The 18,834-nt window shown below is 47.9% G+C and overlaps 1 protein-coding gene across 5 annotated transcripts in view; it reads right to left on the reverse strand.

Moving 5' to 3' along the window:
- The window catches only part of CACNB3 (calcium voltage-gated channel auxiliary subunit beta 3), a 185,047-nt gene that overhangs the window by 59,772 nt on the left and 106,441 nt on the right, over positions 1 to 18,834 (reverse strand). For all 5 annotated transcript variants that reach the window (XM_030196835.1, XM_030196834.1, XM_030196832.1 and 2 more), the window contains exons 6-7: positions 11,529 to 11,548; positions 1,199 to 1,279 (exon numbers count right to left, since the gene is read on the reverse strand). In XM_030196835.1, the coding sequence (XP_030052695.1) occupies positions 1,199 to 1,279; positions 11,529 to 11,548 (101 nt within the window). The remainder of the gene's footprint in view (positions 1 to 1,198; positions 1,280 to 11,528; positions 11,549 to 18,834) is intronic.

The raw sequence follows: 18,834 nt of genomic DNA on the forward strand, positions 1-18,834 counted from the left end.
GAACTACCTCTGTCTCCCCCACTTGGAGGTTTGATTTTTGAGGGTTGCATAAATCCACCCTTACCCCCGTTTTCTGGGTCTGCTCTCCTATGTTGCCTATGTGTACCAAAATCTTAAATCCAGCCAAAGTAATCCTTGGGGCATCAAAGAGAAGTGGAAAGAAAGAAGGGGAAGACCTAAGTGTTTAAAGCTTTCCCAATTAATTTAATTCAAGATTTATATGCCACCTTTCCATGGCAAAAACAAAAGTACAGTATAAAGCATTAATACAGCAATATTAAGGTAAAATGTATTATGCAGTTGTAGATAATATGATAAGAAGAGTATGAGTTTGAAGGGGGGGGGGGTTCTTTCAGGTATTTGTAACCTGGATTGGCCACTATTGGAAGCAGGATACTGGGCTAGATGGACCATTGTTCCGACCCAGTATGGCTATTCTTATGTTTGATAGCAATGAGTGCTGTACTTTGTGAGCAAAAGCTTCATTCTTTAGCTGAGAAATAGGATGAGAGCAGAGGATTCCAGTGCAGAAAACATATCTGGAGGGGATATTCAAAATTATGTAATAGGACAGAAACCTCTGCCAGCTCTGTTGCTATTTGCTGGCACCTCTAGTGAACCAAGGGCGGGGCGGTGGGGGCGGTCCCTGGCTGCAAGGCAGCAAGGGGGTGCACAGAGCAGGCACACAGGTGCCAGCTCTGCTGGTCCCCTGCCCCCTCTGACATGAACTTCCTGTTCCAAGGCAGGGGACCAACAGAGCCGACAGCCATGCGCCTGCTCCACCCTCCTCCTTGCTCAGAGGAAGGGGGTGCTCCGACATGTAGGTATGCCACTGGTTTTCAGCTGTGACCGCTGCAGAAGTATCCAGTTAGTGGCAGGGCAGGGCAGGGCAGGGCAGGGCAAAGACTTACCCAGTTAGCTGTGATTTTCAGTCTGCCTAAAGGCTTTCCTGACTTTATCCACTTAGGTATCCAGGCACCAGTCTGAATATTGGCCGGCAGCCACACAACCTGAATATTCAGTGCTGGTGTCCGGATTAGGCCCATTGTGTTGAATATACAAGTCTAATTCATCCCACAGCGATCAGCAGCTTTCAGACTACTGACCACAGGGTTCTGAGATTATCAGGGCTGGTTCTACACTCCATGCACCACAAGTTCATCTGTTTATGTGCTTTGTAGGTATTGGTCCTTACTACCTCATATCCTTTCAGCGAAGGTCCCACAAGTACTACAGGCCTCATCGAGGGAACCACATCATAGGGCGGGATGTGCTCTGTCTGTAGGAGAAAAGCAAGCACACTTGTCTCAGTGAATGGCATAGATCAGTGTTGAAAAATACAGCTTTCACATTAATTGATAAATTCAAGGCTGGAGTACACCCTCCCTCACTGGTGTGACTACAGTGGGTTTGTACTTGCTCCAACTGCTTCAGAATGCTGTAGGAAGACTGATAGAAGTTTGTAAGTAACATGGTCGCATTTCACCATTTCTGCAAAATCTTCATTTGCTCCCAGTACCATACAGGATTAAATTCCTCTGATCTTCAGAGGCCTTTAAAGAAATGGGCCAGAGTACTTGAAGAACAGGATCTTCCTCTACACACCTCCAAGTTCACTGAGGTCCTCCCAAGCAGCATCCCTATTCACACATACTCCAAAGAAGGTAAAATTATGTATCATACCCAGGGGTGTGCTGGTAAATTGTTAACAGGGGGCTCTCTCTTGCCAGCAAAGTAAAAGAGAATTCAGGAGGGGCCCAAACCCACATTTTGGGATCCATTTGTTAAAGTAGCCATGGAGAACCGGCTCCCAAAATTCTTAAAAACTTAACAAACGGCTCTCGAGAGCCTGTGAGAGCCTGCTCCAGCACACCACTGATTCATACCTGATAATTTTCTTTCCATTAATCATAGCTGATCAATCCATAGACTGGTGGGTTGTGTCCATCTACCAGCAGGTGGAGATAGAGAGCAATCCTTTTGCCTCCCTATATGTGGTCATGTGCTGCCGGAAACTCCTCAGTATGTCGATATCAAAGCTCCATCCGCAGGACTCAGCACTTAGAGAATTACACCCACAAAGGGACACTCTGCCCAGCTCACCACCACCGAAACGAGGGAGGGGAATTAACCCAGCTCATCCCCACACAAGTGGGGGAGGGGAATCCGTCCAGCTCATCCCCGCGGAGCGGGGGAGGGACACCACCCCTCCGATGCGGGGAGGATCTGGCTTATCCTGCAACCGCAACCGCGGGAGGAGCTGACTGGCCCTAACACCGCCGAAGCGGGAGGGGTACAAAGCTGCCCTACAGCCGCACGAAGCGGGAGGGAGCGCCGGCAGAATTTAGGTCTCAATCCAGCCCCGTAAAACGGAGGGGAGAGGAATGCAGCAGCTCACTGTAACACAAACTCGTCTCAACTCTTGAAGAATCCAATTGAAAAAACTTGAACACGAAGTCCTCCTGAACAGGAACTGAAGACTAAACTTGAACCTGAAATGCAACCAGAATATAAACAGTACAGATATCTGGGAGGGGCTATGGATTGATCAGCTATGATTAATGGAAAGAAAATTATCAGGTATGATACGTAATTTTACCTTCCATATCATCATGCTGATCAATCCATAGACTGGTGGGATGTACCGAAGCAGTACTCACCCAGGGCGGGACATTGAAATCCCTGACCGCAACACTGAAGCTCCAAACCGGGCCTCCGCCCGAGCAGCCACAGTCAAGCGGTAATGCCTGGAGAAGGTATGGGCCGATGCCCAAGTTGCCGCCTTGCAAATCTCTTCCAAGGAGACGGACCCGGCCTCTGCCATCGAGGCCGCCTGAGCTCTAGTGGAGTGAGCCTTCAGCTGGATAGGTGGCACCTTCCCCGCGGCCACATAAGCCGCTGCAATGGCTTCCTTGACCCATCTTGCCACTGTAGGCTTAGCAGCCTGCAGACCCTTACGAGGACCTGCAAACAGGACAAACAGATGATCCGACTTCCGGAAATCATTGGTCACTTCCAAGTATCTGATGATGACTCGTCTCACATCTAGATATTTGAGAGCAGAGTACTCCTCTGGGTAGTCCTCCCTACGAAAGGATGGGAGACAGAGCTGCTGATTCACATGGAAGCGAGAAACAATCTTGGGCAGGAAGGAAGGCACTGTGCGAATAGACACTCCTGCCTCAGTGAACTGCAGAAAAGGCTCTCGACATGATAGCGCCTGGAGCTCTGAAACTCTTCTGGCTGAAGTGATAGCCACCAAAAAGACTGCTTTCAACGTCAGGTCTTTCAGAGATGCCCTCGACAAGGGTTCAAAAGGCGGCTTCTGCAAGGCTCTTAGCACCAGGTTGAGATTCCACGCAGGCACCACTGAGTGCAGAGGAGGGCGCAGGTGATTAACTCCCTTGAGAAAACGCACCACATCTGGCTGCAAAGCCAGTGAAGCACCCTTCAGGCGGCCCCTGAAGCAAGCCAGAGCCGCTACCTGGACTTTAAGGGAACTGAGCGACAGGTCTTTCTCCAGACCTTCTTGCAGGAACGCCAACACTGAAGAAATTGGAGCAGTGAAGGGAGAAAGTGAGCCTGCTTCACACCACGCTGCAAAGGTACGCCAAACCCTGGCGTAAGAAGTAGAAGTAGAGCGCTTCCTCGCTCTCAGCATAGTGGCGATGACCTTGTCTGAGAAGCCCTTCTTCCTCAGACGCCGCCGCTCAATAGCCAGGCCGTAAGACCAAAGGGGGAGGGATCCTCCATCACCACGGGACCCTGATGCAACAGGCCCTGCTCCACTGGCAGTCGCAGAGGGTCGTCCACTGAGAGCCTGATCAAGTCCGCATACCAGGGACGTCTGGGCCAGTCCGGACCCACCAGGATTATCCGGCCCGGATGCTTTGCCACCCAGTCTAGTACCCTGCCCAACATGGGCCAGGGCGGGAACACATAGAGAAGCTCCTGTGTCGGCCACTGTTGGAGAAGAGCATCTACTCCCAGAGATCGAGGGTCCCGTCCTCTGCTGAAAAAGCGCGGCACTTGGCAATTGGCCGATGACGCCATCAGATCTAGGCTCGGCTGGCCCCAGCGCTTCGTGATTTCCAAGAACGCCTGAGCCGATAACTGCCACTCTCTGGGATACAAGGTATGGTGACTGAGAAAGTCCACCTTGACATTCATGACTCCGGCAATGTGGGCCGCCGACAGCTGTTCCAGGTTCGCTTCCGCCCACTGGCATAGATTCATGGCCTCCTTGGCTAGAGGGGCGCTCTTGGTACCTCCCTGGCGGTTGACATAGGCCACAGCCGTGGCATTGTCCGACAGGACCCGTACTGGCTTCAACGCCAGTACCGGGAGGAACTCCAAAAGCGCCAACCGAATGGCTCTGAGTTCCAGGAGGTTGATAGACCACTTTGCCTCTGCAGGAGACCAGAGCCCCTGCGCTGTCCTTCCCAAGCAGTGGGCTCCCCAGCCCGTCAAAGAGGCGTCCGTCATGACGACAATCCACTCCGGGGTCACAAGAGGCATTCCTGCAGACAACTTGTCTGTCCTCAGCCACCAGCTCAGCGCCTTGCGCACTGCTGGGTCCAAGGGAAGGCGCACAGCATAATCCTCCGACAGTGGAGTCCAGCGCTGCAGCAGAGAGTGTTGTAGTGGTCTCATATGAGCCCTGGCCCAGGGCACTACTTCCATCGTGGCCGTCATAGAGCCCAACAGCTGCACATAGTCCCAAGCCCGAAGAGGAGAGGCTACTAGGAACTGGTCCACCTGAGCCTGAAGCTTGACAATCCGATTGTCTGGCAGGAACACTCTGCCCACTTGGGTGTCGAATCGAACTCCCAGATACTCCAGGGACTGAGTCGGGCGCAGCTGGCTTTTCTCCCAGTTGATGATCCACCCCAAGGAGCTCAAAAGAGCAATCACCCGGTCCACAGCTTTGCCGCACTCTGCACGGATCGGATCAACCAGTCGTCCAGATAAGGATGGACTTGTACTCCTTCCTTTTGCAGGAAGGCCGCAATGACCACCATTACTTTGGAGAAGGTCCGCGGAGCAGTAGCCAACCTGAACGGGAGGGCTCTGAACTGGAAGTGTCGGCCCAGGACTGCAAAACGCAGAAAGCATTGATGAGGAGGCCAGATGGGAATATGCAAGTACGCTTCCTTAATGTCCAAGGATGCCAGGAACTCCCCTGCCTTCACTGCCGCTATAACAGAGCGGAGAGTCTCCATGCGAAAGTGCTGAACTTTCAAGGCCCGATTGACCCCTTTGAGATCGAGGATAGGCCGTACAGAACCTCCTTTCTTTGGTACCACAAAGTAAATGGAGCAACGTCCCTTGCCAAGCTGATTTTCTGGCACCGGAACAACCGCACCCAGGCGGATGAGATTGTCCAAAGTCTGCTGCACTGCCACAGCTTTGACCGGAGACTTGCAGGGAGAGAGTACAAACCCGTCTCTTAAGGGTCGGCAGAACTCTAGCTTGTAGCCGTCTCTGATGACTTCCAGCACCCAAGCGTCTGAAGTTACCCTGGTCCACTCGCCCAGAAATGAAGACAGGCGTCCTCCAATCTGCACTGGGCCATGGACCAGGGCCCCGTCATTGGGTACGAGACCCTGGGGGAGGACCGGAGGGCGCACCTCCGGGACGGCGGTCTCTGCGAAAGGAATGCTGCTTGATCTTTCCGCTGCTTTTGACACTGTCGATCACAGCATACTTCTCAATACCCTGTCCTCACTTGGATTCCAGGGCTCTGTCCTATTCTGGTTCTCTTCCTACCTCTCCCTCCGCACCTTTAGTGTTCACTCTGGTGGATCCTCTTCTACTTGTATCCCTCTGTCTGTCAGCGTACCTCAGCGTTCTGTTATTGGTCCCCTCCTCTTTTCTATCTACACTTCTTCCCTTGGTTCATTAATCTCATCCCATGGCTTTTCCTACCATCTCGATGCTGATGACTCCCAAATCTACCTTTCTACCCCTGATATCTCACCTTGCATCCAAACCAAAGTTTCAGCGTGCTTGTCTGACATTGCTGTCTGGATGTCTCAACGCCACCTGAAATTAAATATGACCAAAACCGAGCTTCTCATTTTCCCCCCCAAACCCACCTCCCCGCTCCCCCCGTTTTCTATTTTTGTTGATGGCTCTCATTCTCCCTGTCTCCTCAGCTCGAAACCTTGGGGTCATCTTTGACTCTTCTCTCTCCTTCTCTGCTCATATCCAGCAGATTGCCAAGACCTGTCGTTTCTTTCTTTACAACATCCGTAAAATCCGCCCCTTTCTTTCCGAGCACTCTACCAAAACCCTCATCCACACCCTTGTCACCTCTCGTTTAGACTACTGCAATCTGCTCTTTGCTGGCCTCCCCTCTCCAGTCGGTTCAAAACTCTGCTGCCCGTCTCATCTTCCGCCAGGGTCGCTTTACTCATACTACCCCTCTCCTCAAGACCCTTCACTGGCTCCCTATCCGTTTTCGCATCCTGTTCAAACTTCTTCTACTAACCTATAAATGTACTCACTCTGCTGCTCCCCAGTATCTCTCCACACTCGTCCTTCCCTATACCCCTTCCCATGCACTCCGCTCCATGGATAAATCCTTCTTATCTGTTCCCTTCTCCACTACTGCCAACTCCAGACTTCGCGCCTTCTGTCTCGCTGCACCCTACGCCTGGAATAAACTTCCTGAGCCCCTACGTCTTGCCCCATCCTTGGCCACCTTTAAATCTAGACTGAAAGCCCACCTCTTTAACATTGCTTTTGACTCGTAACCACTTGTAACCACTCGCCTCCACCTACCCTTCTCTCTTCCTTCCCGTTCACATTAATTGATTTGATTTGCTTACTTTATTTATTTTTGTCTATTAGATTGTAAGCTCTTTGAGCAGGGACTGTCTTTCTTCTATGTTTGTGCAGCGCTGCGTATGCCTTGTAGCGCTATAGAAATGCTAAATAGTAGTAGTAATAGTAGTAGAGGAGCCCGACTTGCTCGGGCGGTACCGACTGGCTTCCTGAAACCGTCCTCTGGAGTTACCGGGGCGAGCACTGGCCCGAGCCCTGACCTCTGGTAACCTCTTGCCCTTAGACGTGCCGAGATCGGTCACAATTTTGTCCAGCTCGACCCCAAAGAGCAGCCTGCCTTTAAAAGGCAACTTAGCCAGGCGGGACTTAGAGGCGTGGTCAGCAGACCAATGCTTCAGCCAAAGCCACCGCCGCGCAGAGATTGTCTGAGCCATACCTTTAGCCGAGGCTCTCACGACATCATACAGCAAGTCTGCCAAATAAGCCGATTCCAGGGCCGGCCAATCAGCCCTCAAGGAAGGATCCGAGGGGGAAGCCCGCTGCACAATAGTCAGGCACGCCCTGGCCACATAGGAGCCGCAAACTGAGGCCTGCAAACTTAAAGCAGCTGCCTCGAAGGACGACCTTAAGGCCGCCTCCAATCTTCTGTCTTGGGCGTCCTTTAGGGCCGTGCCACCTTCCACCGGCAACGCCGTTTTCTTAGTCACCGCAGTGATTAAAGAATCCACGGTAGGCCAAAGAAAGGCCTCCCGTTCACTTTTTGAGGCAGAGGATAGAGGCGGGACATAGCCCTAGCCACTTTGAGGCTCGCTTCCGGGACATCCCATTGAGCCGAAATCAAGGTGTGCATGGCATCATGCACGTGGAAGGTTCTAGGCGGGCGCTTCGTCCCCAGCATAATGGCGGAGCCAACAGGGGCTGAGGGAGAGACGTCCTCCGGAGAGGAAATCTTCAAAATGCTCATGGCCTGCACTAACAGGTTGGGCAAGTCCTCTGAGCGAAAGATCCGCGCTGCAGAGGGGTCATCCGCTCCATCCAAGCGGGAATCCGTCTCCTCCAAGGAATCCCCAAAGGACCGTTGGGAGAACTCAGATACGCTGCCCTCATCTACATCAGAGGAGACAGACTCCTCTAAGGCCTGGAAATCCACCGAGGGTGTTTACTTCCGGGGGCCTCAACCACTTTATCGGACAAGGGAGAAGGGGCAGCGTTTTGCATAAGGAAGGCCTGATGCAGCAGCAAAATGAACTCGGGGGAGAAACCCCCCAGACTGTGCACTTCAGCAGCCTGGGCCACAGCCCTAGACGCACCCTCAACCGGCGCTCGCAAGAGCGGGGGAGAAACATGCTGCGCATCCAAAATGGCGTCCAGCGCGACACTCCGCGAAGGAGCCGCGCGGGAAGAACGGCGCTTAACTTTGGCCGCTTTTTTGCCGTTGCCCAAATCAAGGGCGGCCATAGCATTAACGTCTCCCACCTCAAGGGCGGCCCAAGAAGAAGCCGTCCGAGCAGAGTGGCCGGCCAAGATGACGGAGGCGAGCAGCGGGGGATGGGCGTTTATGGCGGGAAAAACCGCCGCACCAGAGGAAGAACCGGGACACTGCCCGCCCTCCAAACTGACACCCAAAAAGGGCGAATCAGACTTTAAGACCCCCGCATCCCCGCTAGAAGCGCACACGCGGTCCGGGGAGCGATTCTTTGTGCCCTCGCCCTCTGACGCCATAGGCCACGTGGAGACCGATCGGGGAACCCCCTGCCCGCTACAAAAAGATAAAAATTACCTGCTTCTCGCTCCGAGCTGTAACGAACTGGTGTCCCAGTGAGTAGCTGCAATGAACGTTGAAATAAACGTTGAAATAAACGCCCTTAAGGACGTCCAAAAATTTTTATTTTTTTTTTTAACGGAGCCAGTGGGAGGGGGGAGAAAAGGAGGGACCTGGCACCACCAGATTTGCACTTGCTCAAGAAGAGCCCTCAACCCCAGGTACTCAACAAAACCTAAAAATTAGGCTTGGAGACCTAGCCAGAGCTGCTGCTGTGTGTGACCACCACCTGCTGAGATAGAGAACATACTGAGGAGTTTCCGGCAGCACATGACCACATATAGGGAGGCAAAAGGATTGCTCTCTATCTCCACCTGCTGGTAGATGGACACAACCCACCAGTCTATGGATTGATCAGCATGATGATATGGAAATGCTATGACACTCAACAATGAGCTTTCTCCAGAGTAGCCACCACACTCTGGAATGCACTCCCAGTAAGGCTTCATGTAACACAAAACCAGAACTGTGCCCTGTGTAACACGGTATTTCATTACCTGACACTTCATCACATGCCACTTCTATCACTGTGGACCCTTCATCATGTGACATGTCAACTCATATTCAAGCTAACTGTATTCAAATTATATGCATGGAAAACCTGCAGTAAATGGGGGGAGGGAGCATGCTGGTAATCATGGCTTCTTTATGCACATGTGCAAAGGAAATCAAGTTTCAGCACACATTTGCACCTTATTTTGTGCCTAAATACAAGTCTCTAAGACACAATCAGACCACGCACCCCTAATTACCTTTCCTGTTTTATCTACACGGTCTCCAAGATGCTACCTTGCTTCCGCCCCTCACTTCGTTCCCATCCTCCCCATCCCAACTGTGACACCTCTTATATAATTGTCTGCTGGTGATGACTTGTATGGTTTTGACTTTCTGTCACCTTTGTGCACCAGTTTTCAACACATATTGATTGCACATTATGTGATACTAGTAAAAAAAGCCCATTTCTCATTGAAATGAAACGGGCGCTAGCAAGGTAATCACCTTCTGCCATTAATGTTTTTAAGGGAAGTTCCAGGGTCCCTCCCTCCCAATTCTAGGGTCCCCCCTCCCTCCCTCCCAATTCCAGGGTCCCCCCTCCCTTCTTCCCAGTTCCAGGGTCGTCGTCCCTTCGAGTTCCAGGGTCGTCATCCCTCCCTCCCTCCCTCCCTTCCAGTTCTATGCCCCCTCCCTCCGAATTCTAAAAGTCATCCTGACTTACCTCATCGGGGTTCCAGCGGCCGGCAGCAGCGGTAAAAAGCGTGCATGCTTGGCACTTACTTCAGTTTTCCCTTCTCTGTCTCTCAGCTCTGGTCCCGCCCTCATTTCCTGTTTCCGCAAGGGCGGGACCAGAGTTGAGAGACAGAGAAGGGAAAACTGAAGTAAGTGCCGAACCCGCACGCTTTTTACCCCTGCTGCCGGCCGCCGTAACCCTGACGAGGTAAGTCGGGAAGACTTTTAAAATTCGGAGGGAGGGGGCCTGTAACTGGAAGGGAGGGAGGGAGGGACGGACGACGACCCTGGAACTGGGAGGGAGGGGGGGACCCTGGAATTGGGAGGGAGGGAGGGGGGACGGACAACGATTCTGGAACCCGGAGGGAGGGAACGAACTTCCGGTGGGTGAATATTATATGCAGCCTTCCCTTTCCTCTGAGGGCGGGGCACTGAGAGCGAGTGCAAGGCCTGTGGTTGGTCCCTTCTCCTTCTGACGTTGCGTTTCTTTCCCTGGGCGATTATGAACCCTACGAACACTACATGGCTTCACTGCCATGAAGTCAGCTTCAGAACGTTGGAGGTGCGAATTATTATATTAGAATATGCTATTTTAAACATAAATATCTTTGCTCAATTTGCTGTGCAAGTTTTCCATGCATATTATTTGAGTATAGTGATGTACCTAGATTGACTGCCAACCGGGGCGGGTCACTACTACGGCCCCCCCCCCCGGTGCATGACCCTCCCTCAGCACATCACCCCTCCCCACAAAGTGCATCATCCTCACCACCTGGGGGTGCACGGCTGTCGGCTCCGCCAGGCCCCTGCCCCAGAACAGAAAGTAATGACAGATGGGGCACAGGACCAGCGGAGCCAACAGCCATGTGCTCCATGCAACCCCTTGCTGCCTGCACCCGGGGCGGACCATCCCCACTCTTGGTATGCTGGAGTTTGAGTACTTGTAGCTTTCTGCACATGATGAAGTTCTGCGTCTACATATGAGCCTTGTGTAAATTTTATGGAAGAAGTTTTAATGCTCAGATTTAGGTGCAAAAGAACAGACACTTACATGTGCTGACACGCACTCTATTTGCTGCAAGCTCTCTGCACATATAATTTAAATACATTTCACTTGAATATATGATGAAGAGTTATGTGATGAAATGTCAGTGATGAAGTGTCACCAAACAGTGCAACTCTGCCCAGTGCAGGTGAGCGATTGTTTTGCCCTGGTCTCTTTCATGTCCACACACAGACACACACCCACACACCGGCTGCACTTACTGTAGCAGGATTTGCTTACATAGTAAATGATGGCAAGACCTGTATGGACCACCTAGTCTGCCCAATTATTCTTGAATCTGCACACAGGGTACAGCTATGATTACCCTGTCTGGTGCAGTGAGGAAATGCAAGATCTAACGAACCCAGAGTCAGCATTTCCCTCACACTTGAGAGAGGAAGATTTCTTCAAGTTAGGGGTTAGTCCCTCTGACAGCATTACAAGAGCAAATGAGAGTCTTGTAATTTTGTTTGATGTGTGACCTTTAATGATAATTTATATTTTCTGCAGAACTGTGCAGGTAAAAAAATCTACAGCAGAATATCTGGTCTTTTCAAATGTTTCTGAGAAAAGAAGTGAATTGTGATATACAGCAAAACTGAAATCAATACACAAGAAGCAGCCTTAGGGAAAAAAAAAGCTCACCTGTTTTTGCTTCTGTTTAGCTTTAGGGAGAAAATAAGAAATGTAGGTTTTTAAAACATATACTCAAAGTGATTCATATCTGCACATGAAAAACAGAACAGTTGAGAGCCTCTCATCCTGCAACAGCCATCTATCAAGTCATTTATATTGGAAACAGTAAAGTGTGTGTAAAAGTTCTTAACACTAGCACTGGGTATTAGCACAACACACTTAAAACCAGATGAAGCTGTAGTATATCAGGACAGCCAAATATACCTGCTCACAAGTTATACAGTTGACTTATTTCAGGGGTACCTTCCTAGAGCTTCAGACACATCTCTACTACTAGATTTCCTTTTGGCATTTCTACCCCCTCTATCTTAATCTGGTATGCTTGTACCACACCAGGAGTCTGAGGTTATAGCTAGTTTCAGATTTTGACAGAGTGTAGCCATGCAAGCCACAGATTATCCAGGGCCGAATGCTGTGTGATCAGTACTGACATCCCAACTCAATTCTGCTCCTTGGGTTTCTGTCTCTACCTCTAAAGCATGGCCTGTCTAGTGGGAATTTGTGCAGTCTCACGAGACTCTTCGTTGCTGTTCTGGGTGTGGGAATAGATTTATTGTGTTTAATTTCATAATGTGTTGCATGTTACTTCTGGTCAAAAGTAGATAAAGGGTGTAGGGAGGTGAGTGAAAATGTATATATTCCAGGATATTGGAGTAGCATAGGGGAGAACCAGACAGTTGCAACCCAACATTTCTGAAACACTACCAGCAAAAATAATTAGAAAATACAAATGGCATAGAAAAGAAACCAAATCATTAGGACTAGGTCTGGAGAGTGGTCGAAGGAGACACGTGGGAACACTTCCACCTCTCCCACTCCCCTGGGTTATGGCCTCAATAAAGTAGACAGTCCACTTTATTTGGACTTTGGAAGAACACCTATACCAAGGCAAGAAAAAAGCTAATATATAATTTTTTTTTGTTACATTTGTACCCTGTGCTTTCCCACTCATGGCAGGCTCAATGCGGCTTACATGGGGCAATGGAGGGTTAAGTGACTTGCCCAGAGTCACAAGGAGCTGCCTGTGCCTCAAGTGGGAATTGAACTCAGTTCCTCAGTTTCCCAGGACCAAAGTCCACCACTCTAACCACTAGGCCACTCCTCCACTCTCTAATTAGAGAGTTATATGTTAAAGGGTGAGGTCCTGGTGTCGCTGGGGTCCAACACAGGGAGCAAGATGAAAGCTCAGCATTGTCCAAGACCAGTATTAATCTGGAGATTTTACAGACAGTGGTCAGCAAGTTTGACGAAAATTGTGAATTGATGATTGGCCAAGTAGCAGAAGCAGAAGACAAGCAGGAAAAGGGAGGGTCAGATAACAAAGTACTTGCAAAAGCAGCTTGATGCCAGGAGAGACCAACTTGACTGGTCAAGAAAGGCGTGAAGACATTTTTTGTATTTTTTTAAATATATATTTATTATTTATTAGAAACCACAAAATCACAAAACATACAACCACATTTCTGGACAGCAAACCAATATCAAAGAAACCTACAACAGACTCCATAAACAGAAGTGGTAATTTCCATATTTTATGAAGAAATTTTTATCTAACCCAGAAACTGCAGAGAAGGGTATTTTGTTTGTTTTTGTTTTTTTTTACTAAAAACAACACGGCATTGCTGGCTGATGAGCCCAATATTTAAAAAGGTATAAAAGAAATCTAAAGATGAAGCCATGCCAGTGCAGACATTTTTATCTAACCCTAAAGCTGCAGAGAAGGGCTTTTTATTTTTGGGTTTTTTTTTTTTTTTACTAAAAACAACACGGCATTGCTGGCTGATTAGCCCAATATTAAAAAAGTATAAAACATTTCTCAAGATGAGGCCTTGCCAGTGCAGCAAGGAGCAAAACAAGCAGTATGAGCAGGAAAGCCCAAAAATAGGGAAATTGATTTGATACCTGACAAGTACTGTTCATCAGATTCTACTGAAACCGAGAAGGTCCCACACTGAATCAAAAGAGAGGAGGAATGGCAAAATGTACAGAACATGACCCTTTCAGAGAACGCCATCACCCCCAAGAAAACAGAGTCAGGGAGCTCAAGTGATGGAGCCTCATGAGAGTGGTGCCCAGTGTGACCCAGACTGCTGGATATGTGGCACACAGGCACCAATGAGCATTTCTTCTGCAAGAGATGAATGGACTAAGTGAATATCATAAAACAAATTGCAGTCGGTGACCTTCATGAAACAGTGTTGAGATCTCACAGTCTTTATCTAAAAGTTGGCTCGGAGTCAAGTTTGCTGTAATCACTATCTCATTATCTATCAAGTTTAAACCAAATTACTCAGCCTAGATCTTTTAAAAGGCTGCAAGACTGGAGATTATGGAATAATCTGAATGTGTTGAGGAGGGGGGAGTGTATAAGTGTGGGGAGCACGAGAAGCGAGAGTGAGAAGCATTTGTGCTTTCATTTATTTATTTGCATTTGTATCCCACATTTTCCCACCTATTTGCGGGCTCAGTGTGGCTTACAATACATTGTAAATGATGGAAGTACAATTGGTTGCAGTACAATTATGGGTTACATTGTGAAGAGTTATATAAGACGGAGTAAATTCAGGATATTATTAGGGAATAGAACAGTGGAATATAACAGTGGTGAGTTGAGAGGGGGACAAAACAGTATCGAGGGAACAGGGAGGTCTGACAATTTTATCTGTGGGTAGGGTTTAAGAGTGGTGAGAGCGCGGGAGAAGAGATTTCAGAGAGTGTATTGGTGCGTGTCTATGAGATTGTATGGGCTTCATGTGTTTTGATCCTTGCCGTAGATTTTCTCGAAGAGATAAGTCTTTAGTAGTTTGCAGAAGTCGGTCAGTTCGTAGATCGTTTTCAGGCTGCATGGTAGTGTATTCCAGAATTGTGTGCTCATGTATGCGAAAGTCGATCCGTGCAGTACTTTGTATTTTATGCCTTTGCACTTAGGGAAATGGAGATTGAGGAAGGTTCGGGACGATCTTTTAGCGTTTCTGGGTGGCAGGTCAATTAGGTCAGACATGTATGCAGGGGCTTCACCGTGAATGATTTTGTGGACTAAGGTGCATACTTTAAAAGTGATGCGTTCCTTGAGTGGTAGCCAGTGTAGTTTCTCCCGTAAGGGTTTTGCACTTTCGTATTTTGGTTTTCCGAAGATGAGTCTGGCTGCTGTATTCTGGGCTGTTTGAAGTTTCTTCAGGATTTGTTCCTTGCATCCTGCATATAATGAGTTGCAATAGTCCAGGTGACTGAGTACGAGTGATTGCACTAGACTGCGGAAGACAGATCTTGGAAAGAATGGTCTAATTCTTTTCAGTTTCCACATGGAGTAGAACATTTTTTTTGTTGTGTTGTTCGCATGAATCTCGAGAGTTAGGTGGCGGTCGATAGTGACTCCAAGGATTTTTAAAGTTTTCGAGATTGGCAGATTTGGTTTAGGTGTGTTGATGGCGGTAAATTTATTCGTGTTGTATTGGGAGGTAAGTATGAGGCATTTAGTTTTTTCTGTATTCAGTTTCAGTCGGAATGCATCTGCCCAGGTGTTCATGATGTGTAGACTTTGGCTGATTTCGTTAGAGATTTCATTGATGTCTTTTTTGAATGGAATATATATCGTTACATCATCGGCATATATATGTGGATTAAGGTTATGGTTAGATAAAAGTTTTGCCGGGGGGGGGGGGGGGGGGGGTCATCATTAGATTGAAAATAGTTGGTGAGAGGGGCGATCCTTGCGGTACTCCACAATCAGGTGTCCATGCGGCTGACGTAGTTGAGTTTGATGTGACTTGATATGAGGAATTTGAAGGTTAATACATCAGTTCAGCTGGGAGATGTTACTTGTTGGTTGTTGAGTGGTTGGGGAAATGGGACTGTGTGGTATGGGGAGCACTGTTGGTCTAAGAAAAAGAGAGAGAAGATAATTATGGGGTTAGTGGTCCAGGAGGGACTGGGAAAGATAACCTTACGGTAGTGTGCTTATGTGGGACATCAGTGGACCCATGAATAATAAGCATATACTGATATATTTAAAGGATACAGTGGATCAGGGCCACTGAGAGGGGGGGGGAAGGGGGGGCAAAATTCCCCGGGCACGGCCTTCAAAGGGGGGCCCGGCGCTGGGGTCTCTCTCTCTTTCTCCTGCTCTTGACGAGCCATGAGTGATTGCGTCCCGACAGGAGCAGGAGAGAGAAAACTCCAGCGCTGGGTCGCCCTCTAGCGCTGCTCTTTGCGTGCCTCTACCGCCATGCCAAGCGGCTGCCTTTCCCCCTCAGGCGCATGCTTGGTCTTGAAACTGAACATACGCAATGAGAGAAAAAAGCAGCTGCAGGGGCAGGGCAAGTATGGAGTGAAGAGCAGCACTGGATTCTTCCACTGGCGTGGCCTCAGGATCCCTGCCAGCCCCAAGGTATCTCAGTTGTGGCAGTGGTGATGCTGGGGGGAGGGGGGCGGCAACTATCCAGGGGGGCCCACAGCCGCCCTGCCCCAGGCCTCGTTCAGTCTCTCGGCGGCCCTGCAGTGGATATAGTCACAAGAAATACACTGAACTGAAAATGAATGCCAAAATCTGAAACAGGGAGGATGGGCAGGGGTTTATTATTCAGAGTCCACCTCAAAACAGAGGGGAATAGCCATCTTAATTAAGAAAGAAATCCCATTTGTAAAACACCAGTCTGGAAAAGACGGGGAGGGTAGGCTGTTATGAGTGATGGGATCGATTAATCAGGAGAAGATATCTCTTGAATCTTTATGCTCCAAATGGAGCCAAAGGGAGAGGTTTGGGTTTTTTTCAGTCTGTTCTAAATGCATTTGATTCTGCAGCTAAAGAGATGCAGATGACAGGTGGATACATAAATTGTGCTATACACCCTAAAGACAAATCAGTCACATCCGAAAGAAAAACAAAGAGGAAGTAAGACCCTATTGCAAACAACGCAGACTCATAGTTTTGTGGATATATGGAGATAGCAGAATGAGGGAGCCAGGGACTACACATTTTATTTTGGTAAACATGACTCACATTCCAGAATAGACCATGTTTCAGTAAAAAAGGAAACAACTGAATTGTTTTAAGAATGCTAATATATACTTGATTACTATCTCTGATAACACTATGATCTCAGCCTCAGTTACACTGAATTGCAAGCCTGTAATTTGACTAGTAAAAGATGGGAAGCTAATGTGAATTTGCTTCAGTGAAATGAGATAGTAGAGGCCCTCTGGGAGGAAACGAGTGACCAAGATTAGGTGAATATTAGTATCTTATAAGATGCAGAGAAAGTATTTGTAAGGGGAATTTTAAGTAAGCTAGTCTCAAAAGCCAAAAGAGATATGGAGAGGGAATTCTAAGAAGTGTATCAGGAACGCAAAGTGAAGCAAAATGTTCATCATGATGCCTCGTGCGGCCGTATGGCATGATGGGATATAATATTCATAACAGGATAGATTTCATAGAATCAATAAAGTTGAGGTCCTTATGCAGCCTACTAAAAGGAATGGCAATAGAATGAGCAAACTTTTAGCTTGGCAATTAAAAAGAAAGAAATATCTAGTAAGGGAGATAAAGATTGAATCAGGCTGTTTGGCAGTTTAGGGTCTTTAACAAAAACTTGTACAAATCTGAATGCCAGGAAAGTCTGGAGAAGGTAAACCACTTAGAAAGAGCTAATCTTGAAAACTTGACTGAAGGTAGAATTATATCAGGGAACCCTATCACCAAGCAGGAAGTGATGGACATGATTAAAAATCTCCCCAGAGGGAAGGTGGCTGGCGAAGATGGATTCCCTGTGCAATTATAATATCCTGTGCTCAGACCTGGCACCTGTTATGACCAGACTTTTTCATGAGGTGCTGGAAAGAAAGATGCTACTGAATTTCTGTTACAAAGCCAGAGTGGCTGTGATTCAAAAAGAAGATTAATGTGCAAAGTGGTATGGGAGCCATGACCCATCACTCTCCTGACTTGTGACATGAACATTTTTGTAAAAATCCTAGCACATTAGAGACGTTTATGCCCTGGTTAGTGCATCCAGACCAACCTAGGTTTATCAAAGGCAGATAGCTGGAAGAGAATGTAGTAATACACAAAGGGGTCCTTTTACTAAGGTGCACGAACAGATTTAGCGCGTGCTAATGGATTAGTGTGCGTTAAGTGCCATGCAGGCCATAGGTATACCATGGGCATTGCAACATTTAGTCCACCTTAGTAAAAGGACACCAAAGAAAAGGCAGTCTGTATGGTCTTCAGTGCTGAGGGTAATGGAATTTTCACGTCAGGATCATGAAGCATCTGAATTTAGATATTTACGATCTAAGAGTTTCATATTGTTTAACAGCCAGATGGCAGTTGAACCCTTTACAGGTCAAATAAGGGCAAATAGTGATATTAGACTGGTGAGGATGAGGAATGGAGACCATAAGGTTTTGTCATACGCAGTGACACCTTGGTGTTCATGAAGGATCTGCAAGGTTCAGTTCCCACACAGCTGAATGAAATCAGTACCTTTCCCCAAACATTTTGGTTTAAAAGTAAATGTAGAAAAAATTGAGATTGTGTTGTTCAATCTGGCAAGAGATGATATACCCCAAAACTTCCCTCTCAAGCTAAACTATATCTCTTTGGGCAGAAGATCCATGATTGGTGGCGTTCCTTAACCCTGTCATAGATGAGCCATGTTGCAGTTATTAAAATGACAATATTGCCAACATTTTTATTTCTATTTACTGAATTGCTGTTAGCAGTCCAAACAAATATTTTAAGAAATGGGATAGGCTGCCATGTTTTACTTGGAGTGGGAAAAGATCTCAGGTTGGCCTACTCAGACTCCTCCAATAAAAGAAAGAGAATGAGGGGAAAGAGCCCTGAACTTAAGAACAAAAACATTATCATAGAGTGGAAGTGATAAATGCCTCAAAGTCCTTTTACCACTGACCAGGTAAGACAAGAAGCTGAGGTGCTATCTCTCCTATCAGATATTTGAGCTGGATGTAGATCTTTACCCATTCCACCACAGAGGGACTGCCTCAATGGAAAAGACACTTATTTATGCCTCCTTCGGTGACCGTCTGGAGAGTAGTGAGAAGTATGGAAAGTCTTGTGGGGATATATTTCTCCATACTCAAGAGATTTTCTGACTAATCATAAGGGGATGGCCAAAGTAGTCATAGTACAATTGAGGGATTTATTTACAGAGAAAACTCTTCTTTTAGTGAGGCAAACCGAGTCTTGAATGCAGAATCTCCAATTTTTCCAACTAAGACATTTGCTCCTGGGCTC

This window comes from Microcaecilia unicolor, chromosome 3, assembly GCF_901765095.1.
Source record: "Microcaecilia unicolor chromosome 3, aMicUni1.1, whole genome shotgun sequence".
In the NCBI taxonomy this organism is placed as follows: Eukaryota; Metazoa; Chordata; class Amphibia; order Gymnophiona; family Siphonopidae; genus Microcaecilia; species Microcaecilia unicolor.